Source organism: Capra hircus, chromosome 6 (assembly GCF_001704415.2).
Source record: "Capra hircus breed San Clemente chromosome 6, ASM170441v1, whole genome shotgun sequence".
Taxonomy (NCBI): Eukaryota; Metazoa; Chordata; class Mammalia; order Artiodactyla; family Bovidae; genus Capra; species Capra hircus.
In genome coordinates, this window is record NC_030813.1 from 61437145 (window position 1) to 61459506 (window position 22362).

Consider the following 22362-nt stretch of genomic DNA (forward strand, 5'->3'; position numbering starts at 1 on the left):
CATCCAGCCCAGCGTTTCTCATGATGTACTCTGCATATAAGTTAAATAAGCACGGTGACAATATACAGCCTTGATGTCCTCCTTTTCCTATTTGGAACTAGTTTGTTCCATGTCAAGTTCTAACTGTTGCTTCCTGACCTGCATACAGATTTTTCAAGAGGTAGGTCAGGTGGTCTGGTATTCCCATCTCTTTCAGAATTTTCCACAGTTTATTGTGATCTACATAGTCAAAGGCTTTGGCATAGTCAATAAAGCAGAAATAGATGTTTTTCTGGAACTCTCTTGCTTTTTCGATGATCCAGCAGATGTTGGCAATTTGATCTCTGGTTCCTCTGCCTTTTCTAAAACCAGGTTGAACATCTGGAAGTTCATGGTTCACGTATTGCTGAAGCCTGGCTTGGAGAACTTTGAGCATTACTTTACTAGCGTGTGAGATGAATGCAACTGTGCGGTAGTTTGAGCATTCTTATTGCCAAACTCAGACTTAGATTGAAGAAAGTAGGGAAAATCACTAGACCATTCAGGTATGACTTAAATCAAATCCCTTACAATTAAACAGTGGAAGTGAGAAATAGATTTAAGGGACTAGATCTGATAGAGTGCCTGATGAACTATGGACAGAGGTTTGTGACATTGTACAGGAGACAGGGATCAAGACCATCCCCATGGAAAAGAAATGCAAAAAGGTAAAATGGTTGTCTGAGGAGGTCTTACAAACAGCTGTGAAAAGAAGAGAAGCAAAGGAGAAAAGAAAAGATAGACCCATTTGAATGCAGAGTTCCAAAGAATAGCAAGGAAAGATAAGAAAGCCTTCATCAGTGATCAGTGCAAAGAAATAGAGGAAAACAATAGAATGGGAAAGATTAGCGATATCGTCAAGAAAATTAGAGACACCAAGGGAACACTTCATGCAAAGATGGGCTCAATAAAGGACAGAAATGGTATGGACCTAAGAGAAGCAGAAGATATTAAGAAGAGGTGGCAGGAATACACAGAAGAACTGTACAGAAAAGATCATCATGACCCAGATAATCACAATGGTGTGATCACTCACCTAGAGCCAGACATCCTGGAATGTGAAATCAAGTGGGCCTTAGGAAGCATCACTATGAACAAAACTAGTGGAGGTGATGGAATTCCAGTTGAGCTATTTCAAATCCTGAAAGATGATGCTGTGAAAGTGCTGCACTCAATATGTCAGCAGATTTGGAAAACTCAGCTGCTGGACTGGAAAAGGTCAGTTTTCATTCTAATCCCAAAGAAAGGCAATGCCAAAGAATGCTCACACTACCACACAATTGCACTCAGTTATGGACTGAATTAGGATCTGTTCACAGATATATAAAAATTATAACACTGGAAATTGAGAAAATTGAGATTATTGGAAATTGAGGCTATTTTCATGATATCAAGCTTTTTTTTTTTTTTTACTTGCAGTGGTGGTATACCTATGTTTTAAAAAGTTCATATCTTTTAGAATGCATACTGAAAGTTTTATGAATGAAATTATTTTATGTCTGAGATTTGCATCAAATTAACATGTCGATGACATATTGGTGAGGTAGAGATACAACAAAGTTGTCCATGAGTTGATAGTTGTTGAAGCTAGGTAATAAGTACACGTATGTTTATTGTACTGTTTTTTTCTACCTTTCTGTATATTTAAAATTTTCTATAATGAAATGTTTTTAAAATTAAGGAGAACTTTGAACAAGATCGAGTATCAAGTTATGAATATATTGACATCTTCTGAGGCAAGACTTTTAGACTGTAGTAATCCCTCTTTAAACACCTTAGCACAATGTCTGTAGAGGTTATTTCATCAGTGGGTTAAAAAAATGTTAGTGATATATTGTTTTTGTTTGGTAATAATCACAAAAGATACTTTGATCAGGGCTGACAAGTCAGAACACCAGTGGTGGTGGTGAAGATGCTTTCCTGGAGGGTGGTTTTCCAGGAGAGTTTGCTTTAGCCTTTAGTGACGTATTTATTTTAATATGCAAGAAGATCCATTGATATATTTGCTTTACTCAGCCTTTAATAAGTAGCGCCAAATGACCAAAAAAAAAACCCCCAAAAAACCATACTGGGCCTTCAACAAATATTTGCCAAAAGAAAGATTTAAGTTGGCATCAGGAAGTTTTTCAAGAAGACAAGTTCTAAGCCTGAAATTTGAGTGAATACTTAAGGGTGCCTTAGGTCCCTCATGCTTTTCAGATTACCTTCGGTATTCACAGTAATTGATGTCCCTGATGAATTCTCTGAGCCATTAAAAAAATATTTATTTCCTTTGATTTCAGAAGGCAATCAATACATGCAAATGCATGAATTAACATCTTGGGAAGATCATTATTAAGCAGTTATAAAAGTTTGAACTCTTACATGCTTAACTTGACTGTTTCTAATGATATAATTTCACTATTTTACCTACATTTTAGAAAATGTATAAATTGCACCTAAGCAAGGTTTTCAAGTTTCAGTCCTCAGCATAAAAAGTAACAGGGAGACAGGGCCACACAAGAGTAGAGACAAATATGCTTTTCTACCACTTTGATGCAAATGTGGACTACATTTTTCTATTTTAGCCCTCCAAAGCCCACAATCAACCCAGATGCAGCAGCTAAAGCGCTTTGTAATTAGACTTATATTCTTCTCTCAATTAGAATTCCCATATACTGAGGAATCTCTGTTGAGATTCCTAAATTCAACCTGAGTTTTCCAAATCTGCTGACATATTGAGTACGGCACTTTCACAGCATCATTTTTTAGATTCTTGGAAATAAATGTTGATTTATATATCTGATTTTAAAAAATCAGTGACAGTATGAAGGACTGATTCATATAATTCACATATTGATTGTGAAGTGGAAGAGGACCTGGTTTCAGCTAGCAGAGGGAAGACGCAATGTAATTTTGAGTAGAAAGCCCTCATGACCTTTCTCCTTTCAGACTTCTTATTCTGAAAGGTATATTATGCCATTTTCTTTTAGCATGCAACCAACATACAAAATAAAGAGTACCTTTTATATGCCAGAGACCTTCAGAATAGCTGAATAATTGTTCTATTTGACTTTATGTAATTAAAAAATTTCTATATAAATTTGCAAATGAGAAAAGAAGGAATATTATCTTTATATTTCCTTTACAGAATATAGATGCTGTATACCTAAGGGCCAGTGAAATACCTGTATGGAAAGGGTGGCTTAACATTGTGCATTTGGGTATCTACAGAGTGCAAATTTTACTGTTATTTTGTTCTCTTTCTAGTCATAGGTAGGCTTTATTGGATATAAAAATCCTTATTACTAGTTTGTTTGAAATTTAAATTTTTTTCTTTTAGAATGGCAGAGTTTAGTGACATTTGGAAGCTTTTCAAACAGTGTTCCATGCTGTACACTGAATCAAGTAAAGTTGTATTCCACAAGTGTTCAGAAAGAAGGACAGGGATCACAAACTCAAAAAATGGAAAAAGTACCTTCATTTGATGAAGCAGGTATGTATAAATCTTTTAAAAGAGTTTTTTTTCCCCTTTATACGGGAATAGTTTGCATGAGATTGTTCCTTTAATGTTTGATAGAACTTATAAGTAAAACCATCTGAACTAATGTGTTTTTCATGAGGAGCTAACTTAATTTCTTTTAATTTTTCTATTTCTTTTTGACTCAATTTTGGTAAGTTCCATTTTTTTTCCAGGAATTTATCCACTTCAACTAAATTTTTAATTTATTGATAAAAAGTTCATTCTATTCTCTATGTACATTTTTAAATAGCATATGTACTCTTTTTCATTCCTAGTGGTGTTTGTTTACTTGACTAATTTTGCCTGAGCTTTGTCAATTTTATTATTTTTACTAAGTGATAATTTTTTGACTCTCAATCTTTATATTGTATTTTTGTTTCCTATTTCATTAATTTCTACTCTTACCTAATTATATTCTCCTTTCTGCTTCCTTTGTATTTATTCTGTCATTCATTTAAAAAAAAATACATATTTACTTGGCTGGGCTGGGTCTTAGTTGTGGTGTGCGAGCTTGCTGGTTGCAACATGTGTCTTTTAGTTGTTGCATGCAAACTCTTAGTTGTAGCATGTGGATCTAGTTCTTTGACCTGGGATCAAACCTGGGCCCCTGCATTGGAGCTTGGAGTCTTAGCCACTGACCACCAGGGAAGTCCCCTGTTAATCGTTTTTTAATGACCTGTTAGCTGCTTTGCTCATTAATCTTTAATTTTTTAATTGTTTTAGATCCTCATTAGTTATCTAATATAGTATTATATGTAATACTATGTAGTAATATATATATGTCAATTCCAGTCTTCCTGTCCTTTGACTTTAAGCTTTTTTGTCCTAGTTTGATAATCTTTGTCTTTTAATGGAAAGTTCAGTATGATTACATTTGCTACAGTCGTTGATATATTTGGACATACTTCTGCCGTTAGATCATATGCTTCCCTGTGTGTGTGTTTAATTACTTTTTTTTGCCTCCTAATAAAATCTTATTTTTCTTATTCCATTATCCCCTTTCCGTCATATACACAAACATATACACACTTGCTTGGGAGGTATATGCTTTATGTATGTGCTAAGTCTAAGGGTAATTGGAAAGTTTACTTTCCTTCTGAAACATATAAATGGTTTGGAATGTTCACTCGTCGCACATTCTGAACTTACATGTTATATGCTGGCTGGTAGCTTGTATCTGTTCTCCTCTCTTTTCCTTCTCTAAAATTTATACCATTATTTGTTTAAAGTTTTAATCTAAAATCTTTGTTAACCATCTTTTCTTATGTCTCTGCTTTTCTTTCTGATGTGTTGATACATCCTATAGAAATTTCTTTAGGTGAGACTCTTTCATGGTAAAGGCACATTTAATACATACCTTATTGCATTGTCTTTCAGCTGACACTGTTACTGCTGAGAAGTCAGATATTATGCCTTTGTTTTCATGTCTTTTCTGTTTGCTTTTAAAATTTAACTTTATTTTGAAAGTCTTTTTCTTTGGTGTAAAGTTTAGTTTTACTATGAAATGAGTAAGGTCTTACCTTGCCTGAGATTTGTTGGGCTTCCTGGATCTGAGAACTGTCATTTTTCTACAATTCTGGAATTCTGCAGTTCTCTGTCACTGTCCCTGGGCTTCCCCAGTGGCTCAGTGGTTACGGATCTGCCTACAGTGCAAGAGCCACAGGGGGCCTGAGTTCCATTCCTGTGTCAGGAAGATCCCCTGGAGGAGGGCATGGCAGCCCACTCCAGTATTCTTGCCTGGAGAATACTATGGACAGAGGAGCCTGGCGGGCTACGGTCCATAGGGTTGCAAACAGTCTGACACACATGAACTGACTTAGTATGCATCCCTTGAAGTGTGTATTATTACCACTTCTCTTCTCCTTTGGAACTCTGTTAAGAAATCTGAAATATTTACTGCATAATTTTCCGTGTCTCTAAACCTCTCTGACATACTTTGTATTTCTTTATCTTTCTGGCCTGACTCCTGGATTATTTTCTTAGGTCTACATAGTGTACGAATTCTCTTTTAGTAGTTGCCTCTAGTCTGCTGGTTGGTACCATGTTGGGTTTTTAATTTTAATGATTATATTTTTCATTTCTAGAAACTGTATTTTTATTTTTCAGCTTGCTTGGTTGGTCTCTTGTGTGTTTTCAAACTTCTCTTTTACTAGACATTAAACATAGCTGTTTTATATTCTATGACTGAAAATTCTGCTATCTGAAATGTTTTGGTTTTTACTGTATTACCTTTTTCCTCCATTTCCTGCTTTCATTCATGATGATATGTTTTTAAACTGAGAATTGTTCATTTTCCACGTAGTTTAATATCTTTGAACTATTTGATGTCTCTGATTGAGGATGTGTTCCTGCATAGAGAGTTTGCATTTTCCTCTCTTAGCTGCTGGGACCACATTAAATTAAATCCTCAGCTTAGGACCACATTAGCAGCATGAATTCAGACTGTAAACTTGTGTGAGTTGTCTTATCCTTAGGATTTTCAGAGGAGTTTTTTATTCTCCACTACTTAACACAAAAGTCGGGGCAGGCTTACTTCCTTGCTGACTCCTTTTCTGTGTTTTTCATTGTTGTTGTGTAATCGCGCAGTTGTGTCTGACTCTTTGCAACCCCATGGAATGTAGCCTGCCAGCCTCCTCTGTTCATGGGATTTTCCAGGCAAGAGTACTGGAGTGGGTTGCCTGTTCCTTCTCCAGGGAATCTTCCCAACCCAGTGATCAAACCCTAGGCATCTCCTACATTGGCAGGCAGATTCTTTACCACTGAGCCATCAGGGAAGCCCCATGTGTGTTTTTTAGGTCACAGTTATGCCTTGTCTACCTTTGTTTCTGGGTATCTCCTGTTACCAGAATTCTAGAGAATTTTGCTAGAGATGGAGACTCTTAACAGGAGATAACCAGAAACAAAGCTAGACACTTGGCATAACTGTAGAAATCATCAGGGAAAAAACTGACTTTGGTTGCTCTCTTATTCTATAGAGATCCTGCTTTCCCTTCATTTTTGCCCCCTTCAGATCATTTTGGTAGCTTAGCAATGCATTTGAAAAGATACTTTTTCAGGATATCTAGTCCACTGTGCAGCATTAAAAAGAAGTCTTTATTTATTCATTAATTTATTGAAGAAGTATTTATTGAGGACTTTTTATATGGCAGCACATGAGAATGAGTTTATATTTTTTATTACTGAAACAGAAAATTAAGCAAAACAAGTATAGGAAGTACTCTGGTAGAAGAAGTACTATGTGCTGGAGGGACACCTGGGTTGAGTGGCTGGGAAGGCTCCCATAGGGAAATGATATCTAACTAGTGGCCTGAAAGCAGGCATTGGTGTGATGAATGGTGGGAAAAAGATAACACTGCACCAACTCCTTGTGACCAGACTCGTGAGCAGAGCACCTCATGGTGGGGTTCGTAGTTTGGAAAGGGGTGAAACTCAAGAGGTAAACAGTAGTCAGATCAGGGTTTTGTTTAGGAGTGTGGACTGTTTTGGAGGCAGTAGGAATCCGTTGGAATATTTTGAGTACAGGAAGTATTTAAGATTTTAGATGACTAGATGCAGACTGGAAAATAAATTGCAAAGGAAGGGACTGAAAACGGATGTGAATGAGGCTCTAGATTAGTGGCAATGATTTTCTTGAGGTAGTAGGGGAATGCAAGGTATTTAGGAGCTGAATAACTGACTTGATTGAATTTGGTGGACTAAAAGAGTCAGTAAAGGATAATGCATGGTTATTGGACTTCTAAAAGTAGAAATACCAAAGCTGCAATGTGTATTAATGAGAAGTTGAGGGTTCAGTCTTGGACATCTGAATTGTAGGTGCCTATGGGGCATTTTAATAGATAACTACTAGTAGGCAGTTGTTATACTACTTTTCTAGTGTGAGACATCATCTCTTTGGCTGTATTGCTGCAGTAGCCTCTCTGGGCTCCTTGCTTCCACTCTCACTTTCTCATAATATTTCAGTCAAACCATTTTCCTTTTGGCTCTTAGAAAATAAGAAAATACCCAGCTTGTTCTTGTTACAGGGTGTTTGTTCTAGTTGCTTTAACTTTCCAAGATGCCCTTCATCATCTGGCTGACCCCTTTTAGTAATTTACATCTTACATGACATGTCAACTCTGCACACCCAGTCAGTCCTTGATATTACACTAATTTTAATTCTCTGTGTGGACATCACTTATTATTGACTGATATTTTCAGTATCTGTTTTATTTATTTTTTCCCTTGTTTCCAAACCTCATCATAGCAGGAACTTCAGTGCTTAGCTGCTGCTGCTGCAAAGTCGCTTCAATCGTGTCTGACTCTCTGTGACCCCATAGACGGCAGCCCACCAGGCTCCCCCATCCCTGGGATTCTCCAGGCAAGAACACTGGAGTGGGTTGCCATTTCCTTCTCCAATGCATGAAAGTGAAAAGTGAAAGTGAAGTCACTCAGTTGTGTCCGACTCTTAGTGACCCCATGGACTGCAGCCTACCAGGCTCCTCTGTCCATGGGATTTTCCAGGCAAGAGTACTGGAGTGGGGTGGGGTTGCCTTCTCCATCAGTGCTTAGAGTGGTTTGCATATAGTTCAGTTCAGTTCAGTTGCTCAGTCGTGTTCAACTCTTTGCGACCCCATGAACTGCAGCATGCCAGGCTTCCCTGTCCATCACCAACTCCTGGAGTTCACCCAAACCCATGTCCATTGAGTCGGTGATGCCATCCAACCATCTCATCCTCTGTCGACCCCTTCTCCACCTGCCTTCAATCTTCTCACCATCAGGGTCTTTTCCAGTGAGTCAGCTCTCTGCATCAGGTGGCCAGAGTATTGGAGTTTCAGCTTCAACATCAGTCCTTCCAATGAACACCCAGGACTGATCTTTAGAATGGACTGGTTGGATCTCCTTGCAGTCCAAGGGACTCTCAAGAGTCTTCTCCAACACCACAGTTCAAAAGCATCAATTCTTCACCGCTCAGCTTTCTTTATAGTCCAACTCTCACATCCATATATGACCACTGGAAAAACTATAGCCTTGACTAGACGGACCTTTGTTGGCAAAGTAATGTCTCTGCTTTTAGTAGGGGTTTAATAAATTTTGTAAATGAGTAAATGCATAGAGTTCTAACCTGGGGATAAAGATGAGGAGTTTTTAGCTGTAGCCAGGTGGTAACTGAAGTCATGAGTATGTTTGAGACAGTACAGGGGGAGAGTTTAGATTGGGGAGATAAGAGCTAGTCTGAAATCCCCAGTGAGTAAGGGACAGGTGGAAGAGGAGAAGCTTGCAAAGAACAGTTGAGGAGGAACAGTCTGGAGAGGTAGGAGAAAACCCAAGGAGAGGATGGTGTTAGGAGAAGAGTGTTTGAAGAATAATAAACATTTCAAGACCATCTTTCCTTTAGTTGGATGTCTTTCACAGGAAAGATTTTACAGATTGCTTGAGAAACCTGTGTTTACGTTTATCTAGGGAGAGTCGGAGAAGGCAATGGCACCCGAATCTAGTACTCTTGCCTGGAGAATCCCATGGACGGAGGAGCCTGGTGGGCTGCAGTCAGTGGGGTTGCCAAGAGTCGGACATGGCTGAGTGACTTCACTTTCACTTTTCAGTTTCATGCATTGGAGAAGGAAACGGCAACCCTCCAATGTTCTTGCCTGGAGAATCCCAGGGACGGGGGAGCCTGGTGGGCGGCCGTCTATGGGGTCGCACAGAGTCATACACGACTGAAGCGACTGAGCAGCAGCAGCAGCAGCAGGGAAAGAGCAAATCATCCAAGATGGCAGTGGTCAGGCTTTCTCGCTCCACCTCCTCTCACTCTTGCCCCACGTTTTGTAGATAATGATTGTGTAACAGCTGAGATCACTTAGAGCACTGTGCATGCACGCGACAAGGTAACCACTTGGCCACAGGCTACCATGCTTTTGTTTTGTATGCATGTATATATAAGCTCCCGCTGAAAAAGCCCTTGGGGCTGCGTTATGGTTGCATTATGGTGGTGAGGCTGTGTTAGGGCTGTGTCCACTGGGTCAACCACGAGAGGGGAGAATACAGCATGTCTGCTGCTGCTACGGCTGCTGTGCCAGCCTGGAGAGAATAAACACGTCTGCAGTTTCTACGGCTCTTCTAGTTTTCTTCCAGCCTCTTAGCTCGCACCTTACCTGCCTTGGGTTCAGTGAACAGTGTTCACAGTGAGATACTGCAAGACAGTTTATCATGCCTGTTTTTCATCCTTTTCCCCAAGCCGCATCCTCTCTTTGGGCTTATTATCCACTTTTAGTGAGTTTCTTCCTTTTCCTTGTGATGGAGAACTCCTGGGGTAAATATTGAGAGTCTGATATTAGAGGATGAAGGAATGGAGAGGATCATGAGTCCCTAAGTTCCAGAAATAAGCACATTTATTTAGAACATTGAGATGGGAGAAGAAACAGGCCGTAGAATAATGTAATTAAAGGTAAAACATGTTATAATGCTATTGTGAGGTGAACATTGACTCAGGCAAAGATATTTAATGTTGGTTTCCACTTTACAGAGTGCTTCAAATTGAAATCTGTGACTCATTTTCTTTTTTCTCTGCTGACTTGTGAAATTTAAATATTAGTTTATTAGATTAGGACTATATTGTTTACTGATGGTTTTATTTTGGGCTCAATTTTTCAGAATTTTCTTAGGCCAGATTAGACCTTGTTAGGCATCAGATTGGAGAAGGAAATGGCAACCCACTCCAGTATTCTTACCTGGAGAATCCCATGGACAGAGAAGCCTGGCAGGCTATAGTCCATGGGGTTGCAAGAGTCGGACACAACTTTGTGACTAAACCACCAGCCATCAGATAGACAGCAAGTAATTGCTTGATTGAAAGATAATTTGTATATTTAAGAGTTTGAGATTGACTTTTGAATAATTCAAATCACATGATAAAGTCAGAAACAGCTCATTAAGAGGCAGAGACTTGCTAAGGAATCGTTACGTTTTTAAGGAACATTCAGATGTTTTAAATTTTAGTAAAATCAGTTTTAATTTTGCTAATGACAGCAGATGTGTGGCAAACAGCCAGAGCTTGAGCTTAAAACAAAATGTCTGGAGATATTCATGGATAGCATGTCTGGTTGCTTATTGAAATCAAGATTCTACTCCAGTGATCCAGTGTAAATTTATTAAGATGGTGATATGTAAAAAAAGTATTCCTATATGTGTTTGAGCTTTTTACTACTATTTCTTGTTTGTGAGTCTTAACACTGTATATTTAGTAATATCTAGACAGTTTGTGGTAAGAAGAATATCCAAAAATGTCAGTATTAGAGCACCTCATTTTATGTGATTTGTTTGAATGATTTTGATCATTGTAGAAAGAATGGCTGTCTGTGAAATTTTAGATAGTAGATTTTAGTGTTCACACACTAGATGAGTATTCAAAGCTTAATATTCTACCACCCCATCCCTTCACTTTTGTCTGCCCAAGGCTCTATTCCCCAAAACAAAATTTTAAGTAATTAATACATAGATTCTGTAGATAAAGATGCTTTAGAATTTGTTTGCTGTATAGCCAGACAGAAATGAAATATCAGTCATTTAACTGATCAGTGTCAAATGTTGGAAGCCATAGTTACTAATTAAATAGAAGTGTTTTTAGGCCTCTTTTTTGTTTGTTTTTAACCAGTGTGTCATCATAACTTACTTAGAATCTGATGAATAGTGAAAATAAAGCCTTTTTGGATTTTCTGTACATGTTTTAGTTATGAAAACATAATATGCCATGTTAAGTCATTTCCCCAGTGGCTTTCCCTGAAAAATAATTGAGAAATATACTAAATATTACAGGTAAGTTTTTTTGCTTATATTTTGAAGAAAGTTTTGTTTTTGTTAAGTATCTGTTCTGTTGATATTTAATTTATACATAGGAGCGTTCAGTTCAGTTCAGTTCAGTTGCTCTGTCATGTCCGACTCTTTGCGACCCCGTGAATCGAAGCACGCCAGGCCTCCCTCTCCATCACCATGTCTCGGAGTTCACTCAAACTCACGTCCATTGAGTCAGTGATGCCATCCAGCCGTCTCATCCTCTGTTGTCCCCTTCTCCTCTTGCCCCCAATCCCTCCCAGCATCAGAGTCTTTTCTAATAAGTCAACTCTTCGCATGAGGTGGCCAAAGTACTGGAGTTTCAGCTTTAGCATCATTCCTTCCAAAGAAATCCCAGGGCATATCTCCTTTAGAATGGACTGGTTGGATCTCCTTGCAGTCTAAGGGACTCTCAAGAGTCTTCTCCAACACCACACTTCAAAAGCATCAATTCTTCGGTGCTCAGCTTTCTTCACAGTCCAACTGTCACATCCATACATGACCACTGGAAAAACCATAGCCTTGACTAGATGGACCTTTGTTAGCAAAGTAACGTCTCTCCTTTTCAATATGCTAGCTGCTGCTGCTGCTGCTGCTGCTGCTGCTGAGTCGCTTCAGTCGTGTCCGACTCTGTGCGACCCCATAGACAGAAGCCCACCAGGCTCCCCTGTCCCTGGGATTCTCCAGGCAAGAACACTGAAGTGGGTTGCCATTTCTTCCTCCAATGCATGAAAGTGAAAAGTGAAAGTGAAGTTGCTCAGTCGTGTCCGACTCTTAGCGACCTTGTGGACTGCGCCCACCAGGCTCCTCCGTCCATGTGATTTTCCCGGCAAGAGTACTGGAGTGGGGTGCCATTGCCTTCTCTATTTCTTCCAAGGAGTAAGCATCTGTTAATTTCATGACTGCAGTCACCATTTGCAGTGATTTTGGAGCCCCCAAAAATAAAGTCTGACACTGTTTCCCTGTCTGTTTCCCATGAAGTGATGGGACCAGATGCCATGATCTTAGTTTTCTGAATGTTGAGCTTTAAGCCAACTTTTTCACTCTCCTCTTTCACTCTTACCAAGAGGCTTTGTAGTTCCTCTTCACTTTCTGCCATAAGGTGTTAAAAGAAGGTAAATCAATGGATTGGCAGAAATTTGGATCAGATAGTAATAGCATTGTTGAAAGAATGCTCTGAGGTAACCATTCAACTTCTCACTTACTCGTGTGATAGACTGAATATACAAAGAGAAAACTGAAGAAGTAAGTGGACTCAAAAAAAGATGTGCCCAAGAATTGAAACAGAAGGTACTGGCCTCTGGGTTTGTGAGCAGGCACTGGCAGCCAGAAGTTTGGCTCATTTGGGATAATGGATCTGTAAGTGCTACATGCATAGCCAGACTCACCGTGTGAATTTATCCATCCACCCTTCTATATGAGGCTGAAGCTAGCCTCTTCTATTTGTTATCTGGGGCTCTGTGTTATAGGAGGCTGTAGGGTAGGTGGAGGCAGCAGAAAGAACAGGAACTTAAACGTTTTTGCTGGCTGGCATACTAAACTGGAGCATATTTATTTCACGCTGGCAGTGTGAGATCTGGTTCAGGACAGAAGGGTTGGATTTAGTTCTGGGCAATAGATCATGAAGAGAGTAAAGCAATATATCCTATTCAGAATAAGACTGCACATTCCAAAATTTAGAAGAACATGAAGAATCATATTGTAATATATAAATTAATCAAATCAATGTATTATATACCTTAACCTTATGTCAATTATATCTCAGTAAAAAATGCACAAAGAATTCTAGCACAAGAAAGCCAACAAAATCAACAATCAAATATAAATTAACTCCAGATAATTTTAAAATAGCCCAAATTACTTCAAGTAAGTTTAATATCCTCAAAAGAATAAATGAAGTACCCATATTATGAAATACAAACTGGCAGAAATAAAAGCATAACAAGTAGATCTGGAAGAGCCAATGAGAATGCCTAGAAATGAAAGTGTGGTCATTAAAATAAGAATATAATATATTGAATAGCTGTAGTCAAGTAGAGAATTAGTAAATTGAAATTCATTCTGAATGTGCATAAGAAAGTAAAAAAGATTTTCCAAAAAAATGAAAAAGCTTTTGCAAGGCATGAAGCTTTAGCCTATATTCAACAGGCATTTCAGAGAGAGAGAGAGAGAGTATGGAGGAATTATATGTAAAGAGATAACGGATGAGAATTTTTCAGAATTTGAGAAAATCAATCTTCAGATCAAAGGTACACTTTTAGTACTAAACTGGATAAATGAAAAGAAATCCATAGATTTCAAAACTGAAAAAGAAACAATCTAACTTAGCTTCCAAAAAGTCAGGCTGTTGTTAGTACAATTGTTATTACTCTTTTGAAGTAGACTTGTTATCTCCAACAATAAGCAGAAAATAAAGGAGGAATGATTTGGAATACTGTCCATGAAATGATCAGAGGAAAATAAGTGTTCCCTAGAATTTTACATGTTCTAAATAATCATTGGGGCTTTAAAAGGATTATTTCATCTAATAAGTACAATTTTACGGGCTCTTGGGCTTCCCAGGTAGCACTAGTGGTAAAGAATCTGCCTGCCAATGCAAGAGATGAAGGTTCAGTCCCTGGCTTGGGAAGATCCCCTGGGGAAGGAAATGGCTATCCACTCCAGTATTCTTGCCTGGAGAATTCCCCAGACAGAGAAGCCTGGCGGACTACAGTTCCTGCGGTCGCAAAGAGTTGGACGCAACTGAGTGCACAAATAATCATTCCAGGGGAAAGGCAAAATAACATTTCACATGTAAAGATGATTTATCATTTACTACTAGACTACCCATATTAAAAAAACCCACAACTGTTCAGATACGTGTTTCTTACAGATTGCAGAGTAAACTCAGGGAAAGAAGAGTTGGGACAGTGAAGAGCAAGAAATAGTTCAAGTGTGTTAATAAAGTTATTGATAGTAAAAGTAAACTTCATATTAAATGCTAAAATTTTAGAGTAGTAAGATAAAAGAAATCTGAGTGGTTAAAGATATTTTTCTTGTTCAGAGGAAGGTAGAGATGGTGAATAACCTTACAGATGATTAGAAAGATTTATAGGAAAGCATGTATGTTAAATTTCTAAATGAAATCATGAAAACAGTAGAACTTTAATCTTGTAAATTCAAAAACCAGCATGGAGGTGGGGTGAGAGGAGAATATAGAAAATTTTATCAATCTAACAGATGGCCAAAAAGACAAAAATAAAAGCAAGAAAAAAAAGGATGGTAAACCAAAGACAGACAGTAAGGTGGCAGAAGTCTAAATCAGGTAACCAGGTTAGGTTTCATGGTGTTGCCTGTCATTTATATAGATGCATATTCTAAATATATAGAAATAATTATTTTCCCTATTTCATTACTTCCACCTCTATAAAAATAAAATCATTATTTTATTTTTGATAAATAATGATTCCTTGATTCCATTCTCTTTTCCAGCTCTTACTGAAAATCCAGATATTGCTTTTACTGTCTCATCTCCCTTTCTCACCTCTACCTCATCACTACTCTTTCTGCTGAAACTGCTGTTGTCAGAGGTTACCAGTGATCTCCACATTGCTGACCCAGTTTTCACTTCTATCCTCTTTTCCTGAAAACATGCAAATATCAACTTATAAACCAAATATTATTTTAAATATAGAGGCAGTGTAGGAAAGTGGTTAAAAGAATAGACTAATAAAATGTCTTGGGTTTTAATCCTGACTGTGCTTCCATATTTAGCATACTAGCTATGTGACATTGAGGGAAGTTCCAAATAAGATGAATAAGATGAAGATAATAATAGTACTTACCTCAGAGCAGCTTTGTGAGGATTAAATGAAATAATGCATGTAAAGGACATAGTACTGTATATGGCACATGGTAAATAGTTCGTAAATGTAAGCTATTATTAATGGGCTCAAAAATGTTATTTTATTATTGAATGAGGATATAAATATAAGGGAAGGTATTTTAAGGATGAGGTTTTTATTACAAAATACTTGATACATGTATAAGAATATATGTAATCAACACCTATAATTTTCCACCTAACCTTGTAATTTACCACCTAACCTAACCTTGCATTTTTGATCACATTCTTATTATCCTTAATACTTCTTTTCATTGTTCCTTTCACCCTTTGTATACACGTGACTGTCCTGAATTTTGTGTTTCAATCTCTTGAGTTAAAAAAAAGGAATAGATTTAGACAATTGTATATGTCCTTAATTGTTTAGCTTACTTTATTGTGATAGTTTATTGTATGTATTCTTCGGTGATTTATTTTTTCATTAAAATTTTTTGCCGTGATTTATCTTAGTTGTATATGTGTCTAGTTGATTAATTTTCATTGAGATAATCACAGCATGTACTTTTGAGGGCTGTTGTGTGAATTAAATGAGTTGATGCACATTGAGTGCTTAAATAGTGCTTGCAGTTACCTTAATAGTAAAGGTGCAAAGAAAGATAGCCATTATTATGTTTTTTCTTCTTTACTGATGTACAGAATGCTGCTGAATGAATAAAACATGGTTTCTTTGTCTGTTCTCATGCCTGTGGACGTTTGGGTTGTTTCCAGTTTGAAACAACAGAACACAGTACTGCTTTGAATGCTCAACTTTTTATACCCTTGTACAAGTTTCTGTGTGCCAAGCATGTTGACCTAGAAATAGGATTGCTAAGTTGTAGGTTATGCTTGTGTTCAGCTACATTAGATAATGCCAATTTGTTTATCAAGATTATTGTACCTGTTTGTATTTCAGCCAGTAGTGTATGAGTTACCATTGCGCCATACCCTTGCCAACATTAGGTATTATCATATTTCTCATATTTCATAATCCAGTGGTTGTTAAATGGCATCTTGTGATTTCATTTGGATTCTGTTAATAACGAGGCTATCATCTCTTCATATGTTTATTGGTTATTTGTATTTCCTTTCCTGTGCAAGTTTGTTCTTGTATTCTGCCCCGTTCTGTCTTTCTAATGGGTTGTCTTTTTCTTAACACATTTGGAGGAACTCTTAAATATTCTTCATACTTATCCTTTGTTGATTATATCTGTTGGAAATACAGTCGCCCAGTTTGAAGCTTTCTTTTCTTTATATATTGTTGTCTGTTAATCATGCGTGCATGCTAAGTTGCCTCAGTCGTGTCCTATTCTTTGCGACCCCATGGACTGTAGCCCGCCAGGCTCTCTGTCCATGGGATTTCCCAGGCAAGAATACTGGAGTGGGTTGCCATTTCCTCCTCCAGGGGATCTTCCCAACCCAGAAATTGAACCTTCATCGCTTGTGTCTCCAGCATTGGCAGGTGGGTTTTTTACCACTAGTGCCACCTAATCATATAAATTCCTTAGTCTTTAATCATTAATTTTCCTGGAATTGATTGTTTATGGTATGAGGTAGATTACAGTTTTTTGAAGTGGTGAGGGTTGTACCATTGTTCAATAACCATTTAATAGTCATCCTTTCTTCATTGAAGGGTATCTCTGAAACAGTTTGGGGGTGGAAAAATCAACAGCATGTGCCCTTGTTTTGTTCCTTGTTTTAAAGGGATGCATCTAAATTTTTACCATTGAATACAATGTTTGTTACAGGTTTGCGTTACCCTGCAAGGAAATTCCTTTTGTCCTAATTTTTCTTAAAAAGGTTTGAAACTTGCATGGGTGCTGAATTTTATTAAGTGCTTTTTGGTTAGCTCCTGAAATGATACTACAGTTTTTTTTTTCCTTCAATCTGTTAATGAGAGGAATTAATAGATTTTCTAACGTTTAACTGGGCTTCCCTGGGAGCTCAGTGGTAAAGAACCCTCCCTGCTGGCGCAGGAGATGCAGGTTCAATCCCTGGGTCAGGAAGACCCTCAGGCGAAGGAAATGGCAATCTGCTCCAGAATTCTTGCCTGGGAGATCCCCTGGACAGAGGAGCCTGGCCGGCTATAGTCCATGGAGTTACAGAAGAGTCAGACATGACTTAGCAACTAAACAATAATGTTTAACTACTCTTTCATTCCTAAGATAAATCCTCGGATTTATCTTGGTCTGTGATATATTATCTTTTTTATACATTGCCAGATTGTTTTAGCAAATGTTAATTAAGTTTATAGGGTTTCTATGAAAACAACTACTTAAAATAACTTTTAATCTTTACAGCAGAAAATATGGGTGCAGAACTGAAAGCTCCAATTATTAAGCAAGAACCTCTCCAAGTAAGAGGTAAATATATTTTATTCTATTTTTTATTATAATGGTGCTTTGAATTAAATATAAAAATTAGTTTATATAGATATATTTATAAAAGTATATTCATTTTTACTTTAAAAAAATATATTGACCATAAGGATTTATTCTATTTATAAACTGATTTTCTACTGAAATTTGCATTCTGGTCATAAATTTTATAGTAATCGTAATTTCAGAAGCCCAAAGAAAGGAGTAAAGGCAAATAAAAATTGTTTTATCATTTTTAGAAAAGTAATGTGATTAATGAACTAGAGGCCAATACCTGTGGCATGTTGAAATCGAGATAGTTTGGACATTCTTGATTTCCATTTCTAGAAGTAATTAAGTAAGGAAGGAATTCTTGTTTGTGTTATGCACGGAGCCCTATCTCCGAACCGACCGAGAGAGCAAGTCCACCACAGTAATGCAAAGGCAAGAAGGGAGTTTATTTCTAGCGCGCTAGGGCCCAAGTCTCATCCAGCACAGTGGAATCCGACTAGAGCCCCGAACAAAGGAGAATGGCGGCTTATATACAGGCAGTTCTTTGTCTCAGTTACAGGAGTAGCTGGCGTTACATGATTGGCCAGGCAGGATGAGCGCATGTCCTGTCTCTTTCTGGTAAACATGACTCAGGTCCTAGAGCCCGTCGTTTGGTCCCTAACAGTTTGCAGTTCTTTTCTTTATAATTGGGCTATGGCTCCCATGTCCAAAGTAGCATATTTCATGGAGGTACTAATTCTGTGAGTAGGATCACTATGGCTTTGGCGTCAGACGAAAGTAAATTCAGTTTGTAGCTTTAGCATGTGCCAGCTTTATGGCTTTGGGCAGTTTCCTTGATTTTTCTGAGTCATAGTTTTCTCCTCTATGGTGGTGCTGAGAATGGGACTTCTTTTTTGTAGGATAACTTTGGAGATGAGACATACTGTACAGTCACAATTAAGAATACTTAATGTTGTGTTACCATCAATAATCTGGGCCGGGACAGGCCAACAGGGATTTCTTGATACTTTGAAGAAATTATTAAAAAGTAATTTAAAAAACTAATCTTTTTGAAGAGAGATGTATTTCTCCTCTCTGAGAAGCTTATTTGAATTTAATATTTTAGGGTTATTAAAATAAGGTAAGTTTAGAGACTTAAACTTATGCAGAAAGAAACCTGAACTTCCTTATATACTTTTTTCAAATAAAGTTTTGATTTTTATATTGAACTTTATTTTTGAAATGTTCTTATTAACTATGATTTGTGAATTTTCACTTTCATAGTGTATGTTTTAAGAGTCTTTTTACTTTCTTCAGTGGTGGATAATTTAGTCTTAATTTATTCTTTCAATTTGCAAGTATAACAGAAGACTTAGTAGTTACTAGACATGAGAATAAAATATGAAGTAACCTGGCAACAATTTGAAACAGAACACATGAGTTTTTGCTGTTTTTCTCCTGCTTTTCCAAGATATGCTTATGTTATTTATCTATATCATGTGACTGAAAGTCTAACTTTATAAAAATGAACAGACCAATGTTGGCTGTAATTTTTAATCTACAGAGTGTAACTGATGCCAAGTTGGTATTTTGTTATTGATGTCTGTCATTTTTTATGAGCAGTTTGATACTTGATAATAGGGGAATAATTTAATAGAAGGCAGTGTTTTGCCTATAATCTATAATTAGCTTCCTATAATTTTTAACTAATAAAAATGTTCCTTATATTTATTTCACCTTTGTTACTTTATGTGAAATCATTCAATGAATTTCAGACTTTTTTGACTACAACCCACATAGGAAGTACTAATGATTTAGTATGTATATATATAGATTATTATATGTAACTGAAACAAAAGTTTGCACAAAAACTGCTGATTCTTCATTGTATGCAATACTCTTTGATTACTTTTTTTTTTTTTTTTTAATGCTGGTTTCACCAGTGTTTGTAAAACACTGAACCAGCATGTAATTTTTTAATTGAAACTTCAGTTCATTTTCACTTAGATTTTCCAAGCAATTTAAATTGTACTAGTACAGTTTAGTAGACCAGTGATACCTTTGCAGGGTGTCCTTTAGACAAAGGGTTGATCTTTTGGCATCAGTCAGGAAGATCCCCTGGAGGAGAACATGGCTGCCCACTACTCTAGTATTCTTGTCTGAAGAATCCCATGGACAGAGGGATCTGGTGGGCTATAGTTCATAGGGTCACAAAGAGTCGGACGTGACTGAAGAGACTGAGCATGCAAGCACGGACTGATGAACTATGGAGTTAAAAGCTGGGTGGTTGCCAGTTTAATTCTGTCCTATTTTGTACTTGAAGTAGACTTTATTTTCCCCTGATGCCATCCAGTGCATCAGGAAAAACCTGTTTTCTATGCAACTCACTAGTGACCCCACTTAAAAATTAGCATTATGTTCATCTTCAAATGTGACTTACAGTGTGCATATTTAGTATGTTTTCTTTTTTCTTTTTTTTGGTTTTAGTCAAAGCAGTTCTTAAAAAGAGGGAATATGGACCAAAGTATACTCAGAATAATTTCATCACTGGAGTCAGAGCAATGAATGAATTCTGCCTCAAATCCAGGTATGGTAATTTTTTAAAAAAATGTAATGGTTTGTTCTATCTAATCTAAATAACCAGTTACTTCTAGAATTTGTTACCTCCTCTTTTCTAGGATGCACTATATATGTGACTATGACTCTCAAGGAAATTTGTTTGCCATTTGCTGATTTTTTTTTTTTGAAGTTAATTTCTAACTTCTTTCACTGATAAATGAAGAAAAGTATTGCACGTTTTGAAATACACCAAATGGATTGAGTACATAATTAAAAAACTTTTCCCCCCCCCCGGGGGGGGGAAATAAATGTAATGGTTTGTTCTATCTAATCTAAATAACCAATTACTTCCTAGAATTTGTTACCAGCTACCATCCATGTGGAAACTTTACTATGGTTCCTTCCTAAATTGAAGAAATATTTTCATTCAGTTAAAAATATATTTTTTTTAAATGTTAAAATTGTTCACTTATTAAACTGAAGACTGCTCCAGCTTGAGCAATTCCAGTCTTTCTTGGCTCCTTTAACTCAAAAAAGCAGGTTCTTCAAAAATCTATGTGTTAAAAAAAAAAAAAATCTATGTGTTACACAAGAACCTTAGGAATTCTATTGTTAATATGTAGCAGAATTATCAATAAGAGTATTTGTATATTAATATAGCTTTAAAATTTGGGGGTTTTTTGGTAGAGCAATTTTATTATGTCTCTGTTCACATTCCAGCTGTGGTTTGTGTTGAGTATAAATTATTTTACTTCTTCCTGGTATCTTATTATTTTCTTCTAACTGAAGAGATTATTGAGGTATAATTTTTTATAAATTTAAATGTTTCCCCCTCTTTTGTATGTTTGTCTAGGAAAGCTATATATTTAAGTGGAAGATTTCTTGGCAATTTAGACATCAGATGATCTAGGCTCTCCCTCCACCACCCCCACCATGGTACATCTTCTAGAGTATAAAATGAAAGTCCCTTAGTCATGTCTGACTCTGCGATCCCATGGACTATACAGTCCATGGAATTCTCCAGGCCAGAATACTGGAGTGGGTAGCATATGGTATAATATCAATAAATAAGGATTCCTATAGTCAGTTTTATAACTTTTGTAAATATTGAAACAACAACCAATTATAATAATGATATAAAACTATATTTTGTTTCCCATACAAAAACTTTGTGAGTAAAGTAGGTTAGGTATAGCTATCTCCATATTATAGGCCAGGAAATACAATAAAGATGTTAGCAATGACCTGATTCATTTAGTGAGTCAGTGACAGAGTGGGAACCAGAATACATATCTTTTGCTACCTGATCTAGACCTTTACTTTTTTATTTTTTGGCTATAGCACATGGCTTACAACATTTTAGTTCCCTGGCTAGCAATTGATCCTAGGCCACAGCAAGAAAGCCGGGATCCTAACCACTAGGCCACTAGGGAATTCCTCAGATTTTTGCTTATAGGTCTTTCACTGCTATTACAGAATTTCCTTAGGAAGACCAATGGTCAAATTTAGAATGACTGTTTAGCAGAGTGACTTGATGCATGCATGTATCAACCTTTCAGAATTTAAGAGAAAGGAAAATAATTAAATAGCATGAAATTGACATATACTCTTTATAAATTGATATCTATGAATCATGTTACCACTTAGTATTAGTCTGGACATGAGTTTGAGCAAACTCAGGGAGATAATGAAGGACAGGGAAGCCTGGCATGCTGCAGTTCATGGGCTTGCAAAAAGTCGGATATGACTTAGCGACTGAACAATGACAGTTAATCTGGATATAAACAAATGACTGTAATATTAACTTTACATTCTCAGATAGAGGAGTAATACTCTAATCTGTGTTCTTCCTACTTTTTTTTCTTCATGCATCAGATATTGCAGTGGTGTATACATAGCAGATAAAGGACAAGCACTGTTTAAGGATTTGACTCACTACATATTATATTATGGTATCTATATTGAGTCAAGAATAATTCTTAGTTTTTCAACTCTTTCTAAACCACTTTTATATACAAAATGCCATCTTTAAACTGATTTTTACAGGCTATCCATCTTTAGCTCCTAAAATGAGACTGACTTAGTAGTTTTTACCTGCCCTTAATAATCCTGAACTATATGAACCTTCTCTGAATGAATTCAACATATTTCTTTCTTCAGTGATCTGGAACAGCTTCGAAAAATCAGACGACGAAGTCCTCATGAAGATACTGAGTCCTTTACTGTATACTTGAGATCAGATGTGGAGGCAAAGTAAGAACATAGTTCTTTTG

At 36.9% G+C, this 22362-nt stretch overlaps 1 protein-coding gene across 1 annotated transcript in view; it reads left to right on the forward strand.

Moving 5' to 3' along the window:
- Window positions 1-22362, forward strand: part of SLC30A9 (solute carrier family 30 member 9) — an 80719-nt gene that overhangs the window by 8054 nt on the left and 50303 nt on the right. The window contains exons 2-5 of the mRNA XM_013964616.2: window positions 3341-3493; window positions 17483-17545; window positions 20018-20117; window positions 22250-22342. Coding sequence (XP_013820070.1) covers window positions 3341-3493; window positions 17483-17545; window positions 20018-20117; window positions 22250-22342 — 409 coding nt within the window. The remainder of the gene's footprint in view (window positions 1-3340; window positions 3494-17482; window positions 17546-20017; window positions 20118-22249; window positions 22343-22362) is intronic.